Below are 23572 nucleotides of genomic sequence, written 5' to 3' on the forward strand. Positions count from 1 at the left end.
ATGCCTAAGAGTACAACTGTTAGGAAAGGGCTATGGGTTAAGGGTAAGGGTAGAGAGTTGCATAAGCCAAATGAGAGTGGGGAAGGTAGTCAACCAACTGCTAGAAGACAAGTCATTTTTGATGGTGATGGTGATGGTGGGGATGATCCTAGTGATTCTAGTGATTCAAGTGAGTCAAGTGAGGATGCTGATGGTGGAGGTTTTGGGGATGAGCTTGATGATTCAGATGGTGAGGTGATCCCAGATGGTGATGTGCCAGCAGATGAGAGGGAAGACATAGGACAACTTCCCCACATTGAAGACAACTGGGAGCAGGGGTTCTGGTCTGGATTCATATATGATGATGATGATGATAATTACTTCCAACAACTTTATGGTAATGGTGAAATGTATGAGGATGTGGGGTTTGGGAAGATTGTTCTTAGACCTTGGATGCTGTTCATAGACAAGGCACACTTAAGGGAGACTTTGAAGGATTATGCAGTCCAAGAAGGTTTTGCTCTGAATGTTGTAGCTGCAGTTAACACCAGATACACAGTGACATGCTATGCTGAATGTTGTGAGTGGAGGCTGCATGCCAGTAGGTTAATTGATGGAAAAACTTGGGCTATCAAGAAAATATGGCCAGATGTACACAACTGTAGGGGCTTGGAAACATATAATCCTATATGTACTGTGAAATGGGCTGCCCCAAAAGTAATGGAAGATATTAGGGCTGCCCCTGATATTCCAGGAAAAGCATTGAATGAATTGTTGTTTCAGAGGTATGGGATATACATGAAACAAGCTTCCTTATATAGGCTGAAAAGGTATGTGATTCAAGAGCTGTTTGGTGGACATGATGAGTCCTACTCATTGATGCCAAGGTATGCTGACATGATTTGCCAGACTAATCCTGAGTCAAAGGCATTTGTAGCATGGCAGCTTAGTGAGAGCATTCCTAGAGTGAATTTGTTTACAAGTGTGTTTATCAGTTTTGTTGGGCAATGGAAGGGTTTTCTGGCTGGTTGCAGACCCCTAATTGGAGTTGATGGGGCTCATCTAAAGGGAAATTATGGTGGAATCCTCTTGTCTGCAGTTGGGTTAGATGGCAACAATGAAATTTACCCAATAGCATTTGCCATTGTGAGTGTTGAAGACAAGGAAAGTTGGTCTTACTTCTTCTGGCATCTGTACAACATAGTGAAGCAATCCAACAGGCAACATTGGACAATTATATCTGACAGACAAAAGGTAAACATTTTACTTACACTAACACTATTAGCATTATATTACTTGCATTATATTACTTGCACTAACATTATACTTGTAATATAGTACTTGCACTAACATTACTTGCATTAACAGGAGGTTAATCTAGCCCTAAAAGATGTATGGCCTGATGCCAAGAGGAGATACTGCTGCAGACACTTGAGCAGGAACTACAAGAAAGAATTCCCAGGCCCTTTGATGTACACACTATTCTGGAGGGCATGCAATGCAACCAACAAGTTCACTTTCAGGAAAGCAATGGAGAGATTGCAGAAGGAAGGAGGAGAGGATGTTATGGTGCGGTTTGCAAACTTAGGTGATCAATCAAAATGGAGCAAGCACAAATTTGATCCAAATGTATGCAATGACTCAAACACCTCTAACTTTGTGGAGAGTTTAAACTCCACTTTGGGAGTTGACAGGTGCAGACCTGTTTTGACACTTCTTGAAGGTATACTTTTTTTTTTTTTTTTTTTTTTTTTTTTTTTTTTTTTTTTTTTTTTTTTTCCAGTTAAGACACAACTCTTATGGTTAGATTTACTTATGCATCTTATATGGTTGATTGGCAGGGATTAGAAGAGTGTGTATGGTGAGGATTGCTTCAAGGCATGAAAGAGCACAAGGCTGGGAGGATAATGACTTATGCCCCAAAATTGCAAAGTTGGTCAGGGACATTAGCAAAGCAACCTCTACCTGCAGAGCCTTCCAGTCAAGTCCAGGTGAATATGAGATACATGAGGGGAGGTCTCAGCTCCCTCTAAGCCTAAACCAAAAAATATGCTCATGTGGGGCTTGGCAGCTGTGTGGTATACCATGCAGACATGCAGTGAGGGAAATGCTACATGCCAAAGTTGATCCCCACAATTATGTGAGCTCATGGTACTCTGCTAGAACCTACAAGCAAGTGTACAATTTTGTGATTCACCCAATTCCTGATTCAAGTCAATGGCCACCTGTTGATGCTACCCACCCTCAGCACATCCACCCACCAAAAATGAAGAGAGGTGTAGGAAGGCCAAGTAGAAACAGGAAAAGAGAAGAGGGTGAAGACCAACCAGGGAAGAGGTCTAGAACAGTCAGATGCAACAACTGTGGGAATTTAGGCCACAACAAAGCAACTTGCAAGGGTGGTTTGACTGGAAAGGAGTTGGAGTCGGTGAAGGCAATGGTTGTTAGGAACGCAAGATCAAGAGATGAGTCAAATGCAGCTAAGGAGGCTAGAGCTATGTCTGCTGCAACAGAGATCTTTTCTTCACAGTTGGCTAGCCAACCACACGACTTGTCCCAGTCACCCTGACATCTGTTTGGATGCTGCAGCATTAGGCTATTAGGACTGACTTTGATGTAATGAATCAGTTTTTGAACATGTTTTACCAGTTTTTATTGATGCAAGAGCTTGTCTTTTTTTTTTTTTTTTTTGGGAAAGTACTTAGCTGTGAATGCTAGTAATTATTTGCTTATTAATGCAAGATACATTTCGGTAAAGTACTTAGCAGAACTAGCTGCTTTTTTGGGAAGCAATACAGCATGACTTGTTTGCATATTTATGTGAATATGTTAGTAATTATTTGCTTATTTTTGTGCTCTCTCAAAACAGTAAACTAAAGACATAAAATGCAATATAACACGAAAATAACCAACTTCCATTAATGTCAACTAGAATTTCAGTACATCATTTTCAAACCAATATCTTAAAAAGGCTACTATTTTAAAGCCACAATCAACAACACCAAATACATCACTACAGCTAATTTCACAACCATGTACACGAAATCAGCAAATTCATCATTCTTGTGCATAATTCTGTAAATTCTGCCCTTAATGCATGAACTTGGCCTACTTCTGCCATGGATCCTTGCCTCCCTCCTATGTCCCTTGAAATTTGGTCTTCACTTACCCACATAAAGAATTCACATACCCTACACTTATAATATGGCCTTCTAGGATTCGCAATTGAGTTTGAAAACCTAATATCCGCAACTCTTGGTGGTTCACAATTGCAATTCATGGCTCTAAACCATGTAACTCCCCCATTCAAATTGCTTGAAGATGAAGCCCTTCCAGAAGAAGTCATTACTATAAAACCCTTGAAACCCTTGACAAAACTGCAGAGTATAGAAAAAAAGAAAAAAAAATTCAGAAATTAATGGAAACAAGGAAGAGAGGGTTGAGGGTTATATAGGAAATTGGAAAGAAATAAAAGGAGGGAAAAATGTTGGGATTTTTGGAGGGAGAAATAAAAGGGGCATTGAAGTCTTTTCGCGTTCCCCAACCCATTTACCCTCCTAATTAAACATACTTAACGTTTGTTTAACGTTGAGATTACTGTAGTAATTAAGGGTAAAGTATAAGGGTACCACTGATAATGAAAGTTTAATGAAGTGTACCATTGATAAAAGCCAAAATCACAAGGGTACCATTGATAATTTCCCAAAATTTAATAGTGTAACATTGAATTTGATAAGTTATCAAGTTTGAAAAGCAAGCCATAAAGTAAACAAAAAAAAAAATGTTGAAACAGACGGCACATATTAGAATTATTGGCAGAAGTAGGTGCAAAATAAAAAAAATAAAAAAAAATAAAAAAAACCAAACGAGCCCTTTCCCTAAATAATGCTAGCAAAACACCCAATTCCCAAATTATGGTCAATCTTTTATTAATTCCCATTATACCGTCCACGTAAGCTAAAAGAAATAAACCGATTTTTTTTTATCGGTCCAGCTATAAACCGCTACTTCAAGTAGCGGTTTATACTCAGAAAACAGCCACTTGAAGTAGCGGTTTTCAAAACTGGAAACCGCTACTTGTTTATATCAAAACAAAGCATTGGTTTTTAACATGAACACCAGCCGCAAGCTTTAATTCTTGTTGTTCCTATAAAATCACCACTGTATATTTATATAAAATCTCCAAAACCAATGCTTATAATTTGTCAAATTTATTATGTGAATTGAAAATAATTACAAAATTAACAAGTTAATTAGGTACGTAAAAACAAAATTAGGGTAAAATATAAAATAACCCTTCATCTGACCCCTAATTTACAGCAGTAGCAAGACGAGGTTGGGGAAAAAAACGACGGCAATAGGGTGGCAAGAAGCCAACAACAATAGGGTGGCAAGAAGCTAGCGGCAGTAGGGCTGTAGGGGAGGAGCATAGAAAAGGTGGAGGAGGAGCACAGAAAGGGTGGAGGTGTTCTTCGTAGTTGAGGCAAAATTCCTGGGGATGTTTATTAAACAAGAAACCGCTACTTGAGGTAGCGGTTTTGAGTGAGTATAAACCGCTACTTCAAGTAGCGGTTTTCCAACGTACACCGCTACTTGAAGTAGCGGTTTTCCCTTCAAGCCGTAAAACAATAAAATTCTCTTGAACCGGTGACGTGGACGGTATAATGGGAATTAATAAAAGATTGACCATAATTTGGGAATTGGGTGTTTTGCTAGCATTATTTAAGGAAAGAGCTCAAAAAAAACATACATTGTTACATGTGATCGTAAATTAAATCATAAACATATATACACGGTATTTATAAATCGAAAAAAATACTTATACGAAGTATAATATATATATACACATTACACTCGTACTCCATTCATATAGACTTATGGAGTAAACCACATTATGATTAAAACAATTAATTTATTTCTATAAGTGTTATAAAATAAAACATGTAACATGTTCATGTATTATACGGAGTATATACTTGTGTCTGTTTGAACAACGTGGTACTTATGTTCTTTTAATGCATATTTAGTATTGACTGTATATATATTGTAGTGCATACATATATAATTATATGGGAAATTATCAGTGGTACCCTCGTAGTTTTGACTTTTATCAATGATACCCTTCATTAAACTTTCATTATCAACGGTACCCCTATAATTTTACCTTAATTGCTGCAGTAATCATGACGTTAAACAAACGTTAAGTTTGGTCATTTGATAGGTTTAATGGAATGAATTGGATTGACAAAAATGCCCTGCACTCATTAATACCCCCCAAGCCCAACCAAGACCATTTAATACTTCAAATTTGATCGTTCATCTTCTTTGAAATTGCTCCCCTGTTCTTCTTCTTATGAGTAACCCTAACTAACGCTAAAGTGAAGCAAGATCCTTGAAGATTTAGCGGTTCTTTGCAATTCTAAAGGTTAGTGCTTACTTCTCTAGTGAATTTTGAGAATTTTGTTAACATTGTTAGGTTTAAGGTAATGTATGCACCTTTGTGGAATTTGTTTGATTTTGTGTACAATTTACAAGTGTTGTTGGATTTAGCTCTAAATTATGCTCAATTTACATATGATCATGTTAGCTTGCTAAATTTTTAATCTTTTAAGATATTAAAATAGAAATAAAAAATCAGAAAGGGATGTAAACAAAAAGAGGGGTGAAGGTTATATTGGAAAGAAGGAAATAAAGAAATAAAAGGAGGGAAAACTTTTGGGATTTTTGGAGGGAGATTAAATGATAGGGGCATTTAAGTATTTTCACATTCCCCACCCCATCAAAACTGTCAAATGACCAAACATAACTTTTTTTTAACGTCATGATTACTGTAGCAATTAAGGTAAAATTATAGGGGTACCGCTGATAATGAAAGTTTAATGAATGGTATCATTGATAAAAGTCAAAACGACGAGGGTATCATTGATAATTTCCCTAATTATATTCATCGTCCAAGCATACGTCTACCACAGTAGAATGTACTGGATTCTTCAAGAATCAAGAAATATATATAATGGAGGGTCCTCTAGCTTATTAACAATTATTATGGAAGCATAATGAAGGCTCTTAGACAACATGATTACATAAATTTTTATCATATAAAAGACTATAGTCAGCTAATTTAATAAAAAAGAACCAATTGGCAACCGAAGACTGGTGAAATTTTAACCAAAATATATTGATGAGTCATGGAATATGTAAACTTAATCATGGTTTATGGTCTATGAGGATATCAAATTATAGCGCCTGGTTTTCTTTATTTTTTTTCATGGGAAAAAATCTTAGTCTCTTTAAAAATGTATCCGAATAAGCACTTATCATAAGAGGTTGATCAAGATGACTTGAGAATTACTTACGCTTGCTTTGATTTAAACTCGGTCTAATCTCGAATTAAGTGAGCATAATTTAAGATGTAAGAACTTGAGAATAATTCGATTTTTTTTGGCATTTGTTGTTATATGACTTTTATTTATAAATTCATCGTACTATTCAAAACCATTAATATGAGCGCTAATGAGCAAACCTTGAAAAATGACTTAAATATATACTTGTAAAGTTGTAAAATGTAGGTACACCCGATTGCATTATGGACATCTAAATGCGTGTATATATCAATACTTTTGTGTTAAAACTCTCTTTGGACCAAGTGCTCCCTACGCTAAGCCCAAAGCCCATATATTTATTCCCACCAAATCCAACAAAAAAACGCCCTTTTTCCCAATCTACCATAAATGGCGCGAAAATTAAAAAACCCTTCCCATTTCCCAATTTAGGGTATCGATTGAAATTTCATAATCTCACTTGAATTCTGAACCTAATTATACAATCATCTGAAAATCCAACAAAGTAATGTCGAATTTTCCTGAGCAATTGGAACAAATCAAAACCCTAATTTGTTCATCTTCAAAATTAGAAAAATCATTTGCTTATTCAACTCTTCAACATCTTCAAGAGCAGGCGAGCACTGATGATTCCTTAATTCAGCTTCTTGTTGATTTCAATAAAATTATCATTTCTTCGATTATCGACGACATTCAAATTATTGATGCTGATGAAGAAATGTAACTACTCGTATAATTCATTTGTTAAAGTTAGTTTCTTTAGTTTTATAAGTTTAGGATTTTAATTGATTTAACACTTAATTTTATGGTTTGTTTGTTGCAGTTCTACACTGGCTTTGAAGTGTTTGGGGTTCATAATTTATCATCCTTCTTTCGTTGTAGCGATTTCGAGTATGTCTTAAATTCTTTCTTCTTTTTTTTTTTTAATTTTTTATTTTGATTTAGTTTTCTTAGTGAGTTTAATTGGGATTTTATTGAATAAGTTAATTACTTGATGATAGCAGTAATTGAATTTTGTATCGTGTTTTTATGAATGTATAATGGTATAATTCGCTTGATGAACTGTGTCAGAACTCAGAGTGATGAACTAATGATTGCCTAGGGGCTTATATTATTGTTGATTAGATGAAGGATTTTCCTAGACTGTAACTGTTGTTAGACTTGCTACAAGGGGAATTAAATGAATTAGAATATGATTGCCTAGTGGCTTATATCATAGTAATATATGTTCATATTTAAGGATAATTATTACCTTTCTGATTGTGTGGAGTGGTCAAATGCAGAAGAATATGTTGATCAAGTGCTTGAGTCATTGGCTAAGCTGATCTTAACAACGAAAATTAAGGTAACAAATGCTTGGTATATTTTGGTCTGATTGGTGGCACTGTTGTAGACTTGTAGCCGCTGCACTTAACATGTTGAAGTGTGTGATTGGCTGAATGTAGGTGGTTTGCAATCTTGGTGTGTGGTGTATTTCCATTCAGCAGCTAGATGCATCACATTTAGCTTCTCACTTTGAATCCTTGTTGAGGGCTGTTGTTCATTCCCTTGACAACCCCACTGGCTCGTTATCTACAACATTCGAGGCTATTCAGGTAATTCTAGCTCAGGACTGGTATTTATTTCAAAAATATTATTCCTGTTTGTCTTTATTTGTTGTGTGCGGACTGCAAAGTGAATAATGTCAATGACAGTGGACTCAAACTATGGTGAAAAAGTCTTACTTTCTGTTATGCAATATCTTCACTACAAATCAAAGTTCTAGGTGTGTAGTAAGTTCTCGATTCTAAACCCCTTTGCTCAAAGGATTGATGTAAAGCTTCTAAGTTTATCTCTCTTTTTTCCGGGTTCTGTTCCTTACAGGCTGTCATGAAGTTAGCAAATCAGATAAGTGAAAAAATGAGAGAATCGTCATCTATATGGGCACCTTCTATATATCGAAGACTTCTAAGTGGAGAAAAGAAAGAGAGAGATATGTGCATAAGATGTTTGTTGATGATCAAGTTTCTAATTGTTCCTCCACAATTGGCTCTCTCAAAGGTATGGATGAATGGTGGTGATTTTCACTCTAAAAACCGATAATACAAGGGCACTATCATGTTTTCGTATTTTACAATTTTTGTGAGGCAGAAGAAACTGTTCTCTTGTGCTATTCTTCCTTTTTGAATTTACCCGACCATTTTGCTTCTCATTGTGATTATCTAGTCATCAATATTAATGTATTTCTCTTTATGCCAAAACATGTGATGAAATTATTCTTCCATGATCCTGCTTATGGGCCTCTTGATGGAGCAACTGTTATAAAGTAATAGGGAGATGAGTTAGATTTCAGCCATCATATATATTTGAGTGACTACCTCTTCCAAAGTATGTATCCATCTTTAGAACCATCTTGGTATTGTCAAAAACATTTGATGAAATTATTCTTCCATGACCCTGCTTATGGGCCTCTTGATGGAGCAACTTTTATAAAGTACTAGGGAGATGAGTTAGATTTCAGCCATCATATATATTTGAGCGACTACCTCTTCCAAAGTATGTATCCAGCTTTAGAACCATCTTGGTATTGTCAATTACACCTTTTTGTCTGCATTATACAAGCTATTAGCCCCTCTCTTGTATCTATGAGATGGCTGAAGGCTTATTAATAAGTTCTTTTATTAGCCGAAGGTTATGGGCCTTTGCTCTTGCTATATTTTGATTAAGTAGAGTGCTCTTTCCTTATGTCTTCTCTCAGGATAATAGATGGGGTAATTTGGAGAAGAATTACACGATGGTGCATTATCTAGTTTTCATGATTTTTTTCCAAACAGGCCATGGATTAAAAATTAGCTAATGCACAGTGCCCACTTTCATTATATGGTTCTTTTTGTTAGGCCATTGCTCAAGACATGGAGCTAAGCTTACTTTCTGGGATGGACGATATGCTGAAACATGGGAAGAAAGTTCAGGCTCTCCAAGCATGGGGATGGTATATTCGTATTCTTGGACAATATTCTATGAAGAGTAGGCATTTGGTTAATGCATTACTCAAAGTCCCTGAGCAAACCTTTTCCGATCCAGACCCACAAATCCAGATTGCCACACAGGTAAGCTTTTGTACCATTTTTTTGCTCATGAAGTGCTTAATATTTGATGTACTTATCCTGTAAAGATTCTCCCACATAAATACAGCTACCTTGTGTATATGAACTCAGAAAGATGGAAAAAAATAGGCAAAGTGGCTATGCACATTGATAAAGTTTGGAAAATGAGTTCATGAATTGATGTAATAATCAAAATGTTTCCAAATGAGTTTATGATTGGTAAATTTAAACTGAGGCATGCCTTTGAACAAGATCCTAAGTACTGTCAGTTTAGGAATCATGGTATTCCTTTGCTCTTTCTCGACATTTACACTGTGTTTGGATAAATAAAGGGGAAGGAAAAGAAGGGGAGGGAGGAGAAGAGGAGGGGAAGGAAGAATGGTGAGTTTTCCTCTTAAATCTCTCCCTTGTTGGAGGGATAAATTCTTGCAATTTAATCCCTTCATTTCTCTACCCTCCAGTTCCCTTCCTTCCTCATTTGTTATCCAAATAAATGATACCTCATATCTCCATTTCCCTTCCTTCCTCATTTGTTATCCAAATAAATGATACCTCATATCTCCATTTCCCTTCCCTTCCTTTCCCTCTATTTCCTTCAATCCAAACACACCGTTAGATAATTTGCTTGCTGTGCAGGTAGCATGGGAAGGTCTAATAGATGCATTTATTTTCCTTCCGTCAAAAGAATGTGGTGGTACTTCACAAGTTAATGGAGGCACTGGCCAAAATAAAGCATTTTCAAAAAGTTTGAAGCTGATTATGACACCATTAGTTGGAATTATGACAAGTAAAGCTGGTCTTTCTGTCCAATCATCTTGCCTGAACACATGGTGCTATCTGTTACATAAGCTTGATACACTAGTAAATGATCCTCATATTCAAGGTATAGTTGTGGAACCTTTGTTTAAGGTAGTCTTTAATATTGGACTTGAAGACGATAATATTTGGAGGTGGAGACTCTGCATGGATTTGCTTCATGATATTATCCAATCAAAAACTGTAAGTTATGGATCGCACACCCAGGTTGATGGTACAATATCACCTGTAACTACTGATAAGTTAAATCTTGTATCGTTATCAGAGGAATCTACATTAAAAAACTACTCTATAAGATGGCTACCTTGGGACTGTAGTCAGGTGGATTTTCTTCTGAGAACAATACAGATGATTTTCTGTCAAGTAGCAAAAGCTACTTTGTGCCCCAAAATTAAGAGGCTGGTTTGTGATGCTGCAACGAGGATGTTCTGTTTCTTTTTGAAAGGTGTTCAAATAGATTTTATGAAATCTTCAACTAATTATGATACTGTTATGCAGTCCATGAATGATATTTTGGTGTTTGTAAAGACTGTTTGTGACACTGCTTCAAGTGTGGATGATGCAACAAATGACTTTCAACTTGCTTGCCTACGGACTTTGGAAGCAGTAACTCAGGAGCTTGATCCATCTATTCTAGGTTCCTCTCTTTATAAGGTTGCCTTAGTCATGAAGTGTAGATCCACAGATGAAGTTGCATGCAATATGCTGACAGGGATTGGCCCCACAAAGCTTATGGAAATGGTTCCACCAATAATTTATTTAACTGTGTATTACTTTTGTCTGATGGTTCAACTTAGCAATAAGGAAGCCAGCATTGGGTCTAGTGACTCCAGTCTACAAGAAGGATATAAATATTTTACTCGTGTGCTATCTTCGTATGATTCTCTCGAAGTGATCCATGCCATCACTGTTATCCTGTATGATCATTTTGATCACAATTCCTTAAGGGTTTGGATTACAATTGCCCAATGTTTGAAGGAATATTTAGATGGTGCTAAGGATATGATGCCAATGAGAACCCAGCCTGCTAGTACTGGTTGTATTACCTTGTGCCATTTCTTTGTTTATCCACTCATTGTCTGTACCTCTCGGAAAACAGTAAGCACCCAAAAGCAGTGCAATTCCCGTATAGCTTCTTCATGTTTATCAGAAAACCTTTCACAAGTTAAAGAAGTGTGGATGTCACTTTATTGTCTAGTGAATTCTACTAACCTGCAAGAAAATCAAAACAAGAATAGTTTTGCAGAAGATCTTTGTTCATCTTTGAATGACTTCCTCCAAAGAAGCAACACGGGTGAGGTTGATCCTCCTGATAACAGTCAGGAGCACCGTTTTCTCTCTTTTTGTGGGAATATAGCTGAGTGTATTTTAAAGAATTTGCATATTAAAAAGGTCACTCCTGAAGCAATTAAGGGTGATTATACAGAATCCAGTGGCATAAACAACTGCTTGGAATTTATAGCCAGGTCAGTGTTATTATGATTTTCTACCCTTGAATTTTTTTGTATCTGCTGTCTCTTTTAGCAGTCATAAGTTGTTGCTTACTTGCCTTAAAGTAATGACACTGGCCTGGCTCCTGTTTCTTCCCTGTTATTTTTATTTGGCCGGTCTTTAATGTATAATGTAGAAAACCATTTCAAGATAATAGCTATGTGTAAAATGTATAGTGCTGCAGGTGCATGTAGTCACAATGCATGACAAATGTGAAATCCAAACAAGGCATTTGATGATCCTGCCAGTTTTTAATAGAGGGATGATTTCTAGTTTTTGTGCTAAATTCAGCTAGATATAATTGCCTTAAATTTTTTTAATTTTGAAAATTGCCAAAATTTACGTACTGCACTGCTACTTTGGACTGACTTCATCTTCTTAGGCCCAGCTCATGCAGGTTAGAATAAATTTTCTTAAGAAATATGCTGACATCTTTGTTCTTGATTCTTATAACCTGTGAATCTTCATCACTCGTATCTTTACTCTTTTAGTCTTTTACATGTCGGTTCACTGTAGAGGCCTGATTGTTGTTTATTTTTCCCTTGATAATGCAGGCTTATAAATCTCATGAGCACAATTAATGAAGCACCAGAACATGTTATTTCAAGGTTACATATTTAGATCATACAAGACAATTACATTTGTATATGCATGCCTATTTTCTACAGATGGAGTATATTAATCTGTTAATGTTGTATATAGCAGGATACTCCCCCCATTTACATACTTAGTCAGTTGCCTTCAGTGGAAAGAAGATATTATTTCCTTGTTTAAGGTCTTAGTCCTGCACTTACTGAATTGTTTATCCTTACGCTGTGTTATCAGGAAATTTCCACGAAATAATATGTAATTTTTTACCCACAATGTTTTGTTATCAGGTTCTATGTGATCCCCTGCTTCCTTGGTTGTCAGAATCTGTGATAAACTGCGAAAGCATCAAATGTCAACTGCAAATTTTGTGGGAAGAAATTGTTAGAAGTTTGCTACGTAGCTGGCCAACAATAGTATTTGATTCCTCCTTCCTTAAGTTACAAGCACCTCTACTTGAAAAAACACTTGACCACCCCAATCCTTCTATTTCCAACCCCACGATCACCTTTTGGAACTCTGCTTGTGGAGATCTGGTTCATTTAGATATTCCTCCTTGCTTGCTCAATGTTTTAGACAAGCTGTTGCGAGTTGGAAGGCTAAAAATCAGAAACAGGAAAGCACCAGCAGTGGAGAAAAACAGTTCGAGTTTGGAAGTTGTCACTTCTCTTCCAAAACACAATGTAACAGCTACATTAAATATGTGCTCAAAACGAGTAAAACTTTTGGAAAATGTAGTGGATGGTTCCCCTTGTAAGAGCAAGCTGCCTCCTCCAAGCACGAAACGAAAGAGGTCAGAGCTCACAGAACATCAAAAGGAAGTGAGAAGAGCACAACAAGGGAGACTGAGAGATTGTAGTGGACACGGTCCTGGAGTTCGAACTTATACAGGTGCTGATTTTTCACAAGGAAATCATGAGGATTCACAAGATAGTCAGGACTTTGAGAACGTTCGTGATTCTGAGTTAATCTTGAATTTGCTCAGAAAATCTGGTTGATTGCTTTAAACTTGGAGATTGATTTTGTGATAGTATGACAGCTTCTTATGGTCTTCTTGCTAGTGGAATAGTTTTGTTGATAATTTAATGTTCATAATTCTTTTGTGAATTAGTGTTAGAAAATATAAATCAACTTCGAAGTTCGAATTGTAACCAGCATTGTAGTAAATGACAAAGTAAATTTATAATATATTTAAGAAAATAGGGAGTCATGTGTACTAAATGTATAATTACATATTACGGAGTATACATTATCAATGTATTTGGCATTGTCCGAGTCAAAATACTAATCTACTCCGTATAGTTCTATACTCCCTCTGTTTATTTTTAGTGCCCCACTTTTCTAAAACGGTTGTTTTTATAAGTGCCCAATTACTAAAAGTGGAACCTTACTCACATTATTTACTTTCTCCTTCCTTTTTCTAACTCCACTAACTTTAATAATATTTTCTCCCTCACATTATTTTCAGTAATCCCAATTCATATTTCTCTCTCTTACTTTTCCAAATTTTTTAATCCTAACCTTCTCCTTCTATCTATTATTCTATTCTTTTGCCTAAACAACTATGTACCCAAGGGTATGGAGAACTGAAAAAAAAAAAAAAAAAAAAAAAAGGAGTAATATATTAGCATCAAAAGAAATGTGATTGAAATCAAAGTAACAAGTATCTCTACTAAGAAAATGATAAACTCTCCGTACACACATAAAATGATGAGGTGAACTAAACACAACAAGAGTTTATCTTGGTTACATATATCAAATCTGGTGGATAATGAGGGGTATGTAGGTAATTCATTGAAAAAACTATGGTGCACCCGAAAAGAATATGACACATACGTATAGAGCAAGCGAGCAAAAAAGAACATTACATATATTTTAAAAAAACACGAGCTTTTCTAAAGGTAAGATTTGAAAATACTTTGCGAAGCCTTAATATTGAGTTTGGAAGTTGAACACTTATGGCGCATCAAAGGGATCACTTGGACCAGCAGGTGCGGGGTGCTATTATCCGGAATCATGTGGGGAAATTCATCTCAGCTTTCTCTGCTAATTATGGCTACTGTAACGCGTATAGAGTTGAGGTGATGGCATTGGTGAGAGGCTTGGAACTTGCTCGTAACCTTCACATAAGCAAACTTCAAATCCAACTCGATAATCAAGTCCAAGCAATTAGCGTAGATGTTCATGAAAGCGGTGAGTGTGCTCACTTGATCAACTACTGCAACGAGTTGTTAAATAAAGATGATTGAGAAGTCATGGTGATTCATGTGTTTCGTGAAGGGAACCGTGCAGCTGCCTGGCTTGCCAATTGTGGGGGTGGTTCAGGGCCTGTTCACATTTACTGAATTGAGCTGAACTAAACTGAACTGATTAGAGCTGAACTGAACTGATTGGAACTGAATTGAACTGAGCTGAAACGAATATTTTATGAGAGAGGGACATTAGGAGCTGAACTGAACTGATTGGAGCTGAACTGAACTTAAATGAACTAAACTGATTGGAGCTTAACTGAACTGAAAATAAGTAAATCTGAACAAACCATCAATCGGATAGTCTTCTTATTATAGGTAGTGTAATAAGAACACTCAAGGTATGGCTTTTCCCGCCTAGCCTCCTTGATAGACTAGTTTGATTGGTTTTTTTTTTTTTTTTTTTTTTTTCTTTTCTTTTGGTGTATGCTTCGTTTGCATAAAAATAAACGTGAGCATAATATGTTTTTTCAGTTTGACCATTAATCATGTTATTCGGGGTGGTGGGGGAGGGGGGTTGGGTTTGACTGGGGTTGTGAGTTTGCAAGGGGGTGTGGATGGTGACTGTCATTTTGGGGTTTGGTTTGCAAGGGGGTTGGGTGGTGGTCGCCGTTTGTGGGGTGCGGGGAAGAGGTGGGTTGTTCAAGTGGGAGGGTTTTTGATGTAAGGGGTGGTGGTAAAGTTGGTGTGATGGTTTGTGGCTCGTGGGGGCGAGGAAGAGGTGGGTTTTATAGGGGTGAGGAGGTGGTAGAAGAGAGACTAAAAAAATTTCTTTTTTATAGGGTTGTAAGTAAAAAAATTAGCTAAAGAAAATGAGTTTTAAAGGTAGGATTATTTTTTAATCAACTAGAGGCGAGATTGTTTTTAAAAGACATAACAAGTAATCCATTAAGGGGATGTTTGGTTCACATAATTAAGGCATAAGGTATGAGTTTAGAATGGTTTAAACTCATACCTTATGTTTGTTTTATGATTTTCAAACAAACCCATACCTCAAACCCCCAAGGTATGGGCTTTAGAAACCTTGGGGGAGGGGGAAGGTGGATTTGGCTCATTCCCATACATTCAAGCTTAAATAAAAAAAAAACATTGCATTTTATAATTATACCAAACATATGGTATTTAGAATCAAGTTTCAAACACATACCACTATGATTTCATTCCTGATTCCAACCTCATCCACTTTGCAAACCAAACGCCCCCTAATAACATTAAACCAAACGCCCTCTAATAACATTAACAAAATTAATGTCTGCTTTTACCAAAACTGTAAAATAAAAAAAAAAAAAAAAAAAAAAAAAAAGTCGAAAGAGATGAAAAACTCAAGCCTTCTCAAAGAAACCCTCCCCAAAAACCAAAAATTACACAATCCCTCTCTTTCTCTCTCCTCCCAAAACCCCCATTTTCTCTCTCTATCTCTTCATCCTCTCATTTCTTTAGGAGGGAGAATCAAAATTGTTCGTCACTTTCAAATCGGCGAATTTCTCAATTGATTTAGGGTTTTCATTTTCACCGATTCTCTCTTCTCTACTTGTTGGTTATGGAACCTTGATTTTCTGCGATAAAGCATGCAATTCTGAGATTTTAGCTTCTTCTTGAAGGTTTTAGTGGAAAATTTAGGGTTTGATTTTTCGATTCTGTTCAACTGCATTTTTTTTTTGGTTTTGCTGGATTTTTAGTGTGATTTTTGGTTGAAATTGTTTCGATCTTCGGATGGATTCGCGAGATTCAACTTCGTCTTCTTCGATTAATGTGGCTAGAGAAGGTTCCGATGACGACGGTGTTCTTTCGGCCACTGCTTTGCTCGCTAAAGAAGCTTTTGCCTTGTTTCAATCTGATAAGTTTTCGGAATGTGTTGATGTGCTCAATCAATTGTTGCAGAAAAAGGAAGGTGATCCAAAGGTATATTTTGATTATTATTTGTTGTTTATAATCAGTTCGTAATTCATTTGTGTTTTAGTACGTAATTCATTTGTGTTTTAGTTCATAATTCATCTTTTAGATAGTTTTTAAAATGAATTAATCTATAGTGTATCTGGAATCGATTTTTTAGCTTGTGAAGCTAACTAGTTTAGTTGTCATTGACTCGAAACATCTGGGTAAGTTACTTTCATCTAGCTCATAATTCATATTGGTGATAGTTCTTATACTGAATTACAGATTTAGTAGCTTGAATGGATCTATACTTACTTTTAACTTGTGAAATTCACTGATTTCTCGTCATTTGATTTCAATTTGCTCTATTTGGATAGATTGGAGAGATAAGGTAGTTTATCTATGAATTTTTACTTAGTATGTGAGAACAGGTTATGTAACGAAGTTGCTTTGGAAGTGTGGATGTGTGCACTTTGGTTCACTACTTATGCTTATGGTAGCAAGATGATGTAGTTACTTCCACATCATTTATTTGTGATAGGGCATAGTAACTTGCTTTGGTGAGGACATGTATTAATGTTAACGGGATTAGTTCTGTGTGTATATTTGTTTTGAAGTCTGGTGAATTGTTTTCATGCTTGCTGAGAATTCTGATTGTCTGAGTAAGGCTCTCTCAGTTGAGTTCTAGAGCTTGAGAGATTGGAGCTTTTAGCGAGTAATTGCTGGTGAAACGGATTGGAGGATCAGAATTCAAATTACTATTAATTTTGTGGTAGATTATGTTCTGAGTGGATATGCACGGATAGCGTTTCTTATCTTGCGTTTTAAGTTATAGTGAGGGACAATTGATTCCATTTTTTTAAAGGTGAATTTCATCAACTAATGATGATTGGTTTGTTTTTATGGTGGATATGCAAGATGATTGCTTCGTACTGAGATCTTGAGGAATAATTATTTCTTGAAATTTCCAATCTAAGATGCAAGGCAATTAGTCAATTGTGTACCTTTTGCTTGTGAAAGTGTTTGTGATTGTGGCACAAGTGGATTTAAAGTGGTAATCATGGAGTTTGAATAGTAGTGTTAAGAGCCTAATTTTCATCTTGAGAAATTGCTGTTGCTCTTTTCATTATCTCTATTTTTTTTTTCTCTTTGAATATTTCAGAAGAAACTGCTTATGTGATATTTCATGTCAAGTTCATATCAACAGTTATACAATAAATTGTATACTGTGCGTATTTTATTGAACTGTACAAGTATTAGATTCTTCATGTTTGGAATCTGATTATACAATTACTTGAAGAGTTTCTTTTCACTGTGTTGATGCTAAACTATGAGTGTATGATATCTGGCTTGATTAATTTGTAGATCATAGACGATGTCTGTTTTTTCTTTCCATGGTTGGTTGTTCATGTGCAAGTTATGTTTACAGATTTTGCATAATATTGCGGTGGCAAAATTTTTGCGTGATGGATGTTCAGATCCAAAGAAGTTGGTTGAAGTCCTTGTCAATGCTAAGGTATGGAATATGATCTTAGTATTTTGTTTCATGTTGCATGGGAGTGATGCGACTGTTCTCATAATATAGCTGCTCATTTTCTCTTGTTTGATAATATGTAATATGAAGACGAATTAAGTGTAGTAGGAAGAAATAGAAGGAGAACAATCTATTTGGCCTTTTAGCAATATGCTGGTTGAATTTTTTTTTCCAATTCTCTAGAATGTGTTGAATTTTTTTGTGGCACTTTTTGTTTGACAATAACTGTTGGCAAAGTAAAGTATGGAAATGTTGAAGTAAAAGCATGCCATGATCTAGGTATAATACGGCAGTTCACAATAGTTAGGCAATTGGTCTAGTTAAAATTAAATTTGTTGCTGATTTGTTACAAATTGAAATATTAGTCTCATAATGGATTTATTGTACTCTAATGGAATTTTGTACTTCTTCCATTTTACAATCTACACTTTATTTGAAACGATAAGCTGGGATTTAAGAAAACTCTATATTTTCCAGAGGAAAAGTGAAGATCTTGCACGTGCATCCCGAGAGCAAACAGATGCTGCTTCCCAAGCTGCTAATAAAGCCATTTCTGGAGCCAAAGGAACTAATAATTTGGCGAACAGCCCCAGTACAGTTTTCACAGATGAATTTGATTCATCTGTGGCAGCGCTAAACATTGTATGTGTTAAGTAGTATCTCACATTCACAATGTTGGATTTTATTTATGCTTTGCCTTCTTTTAATAATTTGTGTAGGGATTTAGTTTTTTTGTTTGTTTAATTGCGATTGCAGGCAACTGTCCTATTCCACCTTCACGAGTATTCAAAGGCATTGTCAGTTTTGGAGCCACTGTTTCAGAATATTGAACCCATAGATGAGGTAAGTTTATGTCTTTTTATATACTATGAGATAAGTCTGTCTTTTTTTTTTTTTCTTTTTACAGATGCAAATATGTATCTTTCTGATTCCTTTTCTGTGCTTTTGAATTGTTAAAGCACAGACCACAGCTCTTCATGTTTGCCTCTTGCTGCTGGATGTTGCTTTTGTGACTCAAGAGGCATCTAAATTTGCGGTAAGTTTTAACTGTGAATGAGTTAAATCACTGTTGATTTTAATTGATACCATCGTTATATAGCATACTCATCAAATTACTAGTTCCGTTTCATATTTCTTTTTACATGTAGTTTTCTTGTTTATTGTTGCTTAACATCCACCTTTTGTCATCACATCTCGGTTTCTTGTTGGGGAGTATCTTTCTGTTCCCAACTGGATCAATTGGTTGGTTGTAGATTTTAATGAGATATGTTGACTTGTTGAGCAATAAGGAGTAAGATTCATGATGACATCTCTAGAGGGTTTTGTAAACCATTTGGATTTTGATAGGTCTTTAAAAGGGTTTGTGTTTATTTTGGTTGATTTTCTATTGTTAGATACAGCAGTCAATGTTTAGTTTGTTTGTGCTGCTGTATGAGCACATATATGACATATTGGAATCAAATTTGAAACTATTTGTTTGGCTCAATTAGTTTCTGCGGTTAATTAACCTTCAGAGGAAGCACTTTTGTTTGTGTGCTGCTGTTTGACAAAACACATATTTTCTTTTAACCTGTGGTAGAAAATGCAAGCTTTTCCTTATTGTATTTGCAGAGAATTACTTTGGAGGAAGAAGTAATGCTGCCACAAAACCCACAGTAGTAATATGTAGTGTCACCCATGAAACAGGAATACATGCGGCGGTTGGTTGGTTGAAGAATTTAGAACTTGAAAGTGCAGTTGTGTTGCATCTTGGTGTTAAATTAGGTGCAATTTTTTATGGGCACTTCTTACCTTTGAACAATCTTTATTTTTTATTTATTATTAAGCCATAAATTGTGGAAGATTGCATGTCCCTCAATATAAGGGAACTCTCCACTGCTTTCTGGCTCATCTTTCCCTTATCCAATCCAAGGCTATGGTTGATGAAGACTGTTCTGTTTTAAGAAAACAAAGAGGATTGACCTTATGACCCTGTCATCCTAGCACTAGAGATAGCTCTAATATTTTTCTATGGGAAAAGGTTGGCTATTAGGTGTAGGGGAGGATATAGTCTGAAATGTGGACTGTTTAGGTTTCTGGGTTGCAATTTGTGCTCTTCATGAACCTAGCTTTAGTGTTTTTTTTTTTTTTTTTTTTGTGTGTGTGTGTGTGTGTGTGTGTGTGTGTGTGTGTGTGTGTGTGTGTGTTGAGGGGAGGGCTGAGCATGTTTGTTGAAAAATGTGTACTGTTTATGTTTTCTGGTAACAGATTGGCTGTTAGGATTGATGTGATTTTATGTTAGATTGTGCATAAGAAAATTGTAGTCAAGTAGTGGTAGATGACCCATAGCATTGATCGTAGGCGAACTTCGTTCAATGATATTGGTTTGTCAGCCTCTGGCCCCCTCTGTATCTTTTGCTCTATGATTTTCCTTTCCATCAAGATATATGCTTCCTGTAAATAAAAAACTAGCAGGTGTGGGGTAGTGTTTTTTATGTGTTCTTCAAAGAACCTTAAAAATGCTGGTAGCTAGATATTATAGGGCGATGGCATGGAAAAAGGCTTTGTTGGGACTTAGACTTGGGTTAAAGATGGTTTTCTCTTTCTGTCAGGATATATGCTTTCTGTAGTGAGAAAATTGGTGAGCATGGTGTTTTGTCTTTTCTGTGCTTTTCAAGCACACTAAAAGTGCTTGTTGCTAAATAGTAAATACTATAGAGCTAAGGCATGGGTTAAGGTTTTTGTTGGGATTTGAAGTTGTGTCAAGGATGGATTTGTGTATAGGCTAGTGAGTATGCTGCATTGACTTGCAGCGGGTATAATTTTCAAGGGATATCTAGCACCATTTGTACCATGCATTAATCCCAAAGCATCTAATGTGGCAAACTCGCTCAATAACTTTTTGGATATTAAATTTGCAACCTTGAAACTCAGTAGAAAACCACATCAGTCTCTTCTCACCTTGGAAGGGTGAAGCATAGAATTTTTCCTATGCTGGGTATAACAGTTTTAAGTTAATAATTACATTAAGTCTTTGAAGAGCTGGATGCTGTATGGTTGTACCTTAAATCCTAGCCACTGCAGCTGCAATTGTATTAAATATAATAATTCTGTGCAACATTGGAAATCTTGATGTTACATTTGAGTCTGGTTTCTTTTTTATTTCTAGAATTTATTTAAAAGCATACTTTTTTTCTCCTTCAGGATGTAATAAGCTATCTTGAAAAGGCCTTTGGTGTAAGCTATATGCTCAATCAAGCTGATGGTGGAAGTACAGGGCAGCAACCAGCTTCAAATATTGTAGTGAAGTCCTCATCAATTCCCAATAATTCGTCAGCCTCTGATGACTTTAATCCTGAAGGGACTGCTGCTGGAAATACCTCAGAAGGTTCCTTATCGAGAACACTATCAGATGAAACGATTGAGTATGAGACCTTGCTATCAACACTCGATATAAGCGGGCAGAATATTTCCAGGGCATCTCATCTGTCAACTTCAAATGATCTGTTAAGGACACCAGCTGATCGGTCTACACCCACCATTAATTTGAGGTTACAGTTGCCCCTTTACAAGATACAGCTTTTGCTCCTCACCAGAAATCTGAAGGCAGCTAAGCGTGAAGTAAAGCTGGCAATGAACATTGCACGTGACATAGATTCTTCTAGGGCTCTACTACTGAAGTCGCAGCTTGAATATGCTCGTGGGAACTACCCTAAAGCTTTCAAACTCTTGAGAGCATCAAATAGTCAATCAGATGTTGGAAGTTCAATTATAATCAACAATAACATTGGGTGCATCTATTATCAACAGGGGAATCAACACACATCAAGCATATTTTTCCACAAAGCCCTGAGCAATTGTTCATCATTGTGGAAGGAAAAGCCTCGGAAGCTAGCCACATTTTCTCAAGACAAATCTTTTCTCATAGCATATAATTGTGGTGTGCAATACTTGTCCTGTGGTAAACCTGTTCTCGCTGCTCGATTTTTTCTGAAAGCCTGTTTGGTTTTCTACAACAGGCCTCTCCTGTGGCTGCGACTTGCAGAATGCTGCCTAATGGCGCTGGATAAGGGACTCTTAAAGCGTACTGAGACCCCTAGACATGAATCACAGGTTAAGGTCCAAGTTATTGGGCAAGGGAAATGGAGACATCTTGCCTTTGAGAATGGTTCTTTGAGAAGTGGTTTCACTAATCCCGATGACAGGGAGGATTCGAGTCTTGACAAAAATAGCAAGCCAACGCTATCTCTGTCATTTGCCCGACAGTGTCTTTTAAACTCCCTTCACTTGCTAGGCAATTCTGAGTTGAAGCATATCAAGTCTGGGTCATTGACAAAATCTTCTGCAGAGGAAAGTGAATCTACTGATGTAGTAACAGCAAAGAACTTGGCTCACAAGAACTTGGGAAGCAATGATACGAAGTCTAAAGACACAGCAGGTTCAGGTCAAATGAGTACAAATGGAGATGCAAAAGAACAGAGAGGTGGAGCTCATTCTAATACAGCCGCAGCAAACACCCTATCTGAGTACGAGGAGATTTGTAAAAGAGAAAATCATAAGCTCAAGCAAGCAATTCTTATTGATTTGGCATTTGTTGAGCTTGAATTAGGAAATCCACTTAATGCGCTCTCTACAGCTCTAACTCTCCTGAATATACCTGAATGTTCCCGAATGAATGCCTTTTTGGGGCATGTTTATGCAGCTGAGGCCCTTTGCTTGCTGAACAGACCGAAAGAAGCTGCTGAACATCTCTCTACTTATTTAGCTAGTGGAAATGTGGAATTGCCTTACAGTGAAGATGATTGTAGACAGTGGCAGGCAAAGAAAACTCTGGACGCTGAAGATTCAAATACTGGACAAACTGCTGCTAGGGGTTCTGTGTATGAGGAGCAACAAGATAACGTGTTTCTCTCACCAGAGGAAGCCCGGGGAGCACTCTATGTGAACTTAGCATCCATGCATGTCTTGCAGGGAGAACTTGAGCAGGCTAGTCGGTATGCAGCTCAAGCGTTGGCGACTCTGCCTGCTAGCCAAGAAGCTGCACTCATGGCAGTTTATTTGGATCTGAAGCTTGCTAAATCTCGAGAAGCTCTCATCAAGTTGAAACGTTGTTGTTGGGTTCAGTTCTTGCCCTTCTCTTCAAGATCAAAAGCCGCTTCTTGATCTTTATTGTCGGTTTTCTTCATTTTCTCTCATTTGCACTTAGTCATGTAGTCCATATCGCGGTGCCAGATATGAAAGGTAGGTAACCCAATCTTTACAAAGTATTTGTAACATAAATATAGTTCGATTCAGAGAATAAATATTTTCATTTTTCCATTTTTCTCTCCTTAAATTTTCCTCCTAGATTTACATGTAGCCGATGTAGGGTCCGAGAGGATGGTGTGGCTTGGCCAACGTTTTCTCTTAGGTCAGTGTAATGCCTGCCATAGTGTCATTTAGTCATTTAGATGTGAGTTGTAGTTATTGAATTGTTGATGTTTTAGTGGCTAGTCATTTTTATGTTAATTGAGAAATAGAAAAAGAGCAACATGGAGCAGCTCTTTTCATACAAATTAAGCCAGATATCCTTCTTTCAAGTTTTCTTTCCTTTGAATTCAAATGTGTTTTCTGAACTTTTATTATTGTTGGCTT

The 23572-nt window shown here is 36.6% G+C and overlaps 2 protein-coding genes across 2 annotated transcripts; both read left to right on the plus strand.

The window, feature by feature from the left end:
- Positions 1-8305: 8305 nt before the first annotated feature.
- LOC145636555 (uncharacterized) lies at positions 8306-13568 on the plus strand. Its single transcript, XM_081688134.1, has 8 exons — positions 8306-8360; positions 8451-8625; positions 9030-9096; positions 9197-9409; positions 10043-11688; positions 12268-12321; positions 12419-12488; positions 12592-13568. The coding sequence occupies exons 1-8, from the start codon at positions 8306-8308 to the stop codon at positions 13297-13299; spliced, it is 2988 nt and encodes a 995-aa protein (XP_081544260.1). The 3' UTR covers positions 13300-13568.
- Positions 13569-15904: 2336 nt separating this feature from the next.
- LOC145635680 (uncharacterized) lies at positions 15905-23501 on the plus strand. Its single transcript, XM_081687008.1, has 6 exons — positions 15905-16452; positions 17855-17941; positions 18437-18601; positions 18716-18802; positions 18924-18995; positions 21143-23501. The coding sequence occupies exons 1-6, from the start codon at positions 16264-16266 to the stop codon at positions 23099-23101; spliced, it is 2559 nt and encodes an 852-aa protein (XP_081543134.1). The 5' UTR covers positions 15905-16263; the 3' UTR covers positions 23102-23501.
- Positions 23502-23572: the final 71 nt, after the last annotated feature.

The sequence above is a fragment of the Chenopodium album genome, chromosome 6, assembly GCF_948465745.1.
Source record: "Chenopodium album chromosome 6, dcCheAlbu1.1, whole genome shotgun sequence".
Classification (NCBI taxonomy): Eukaryota; Viridiplantae; Streptophyta; class Magnoliopsida; order Caryophyllales; family Amaranthaceae; genus Chenopodium; species Chenopodium album.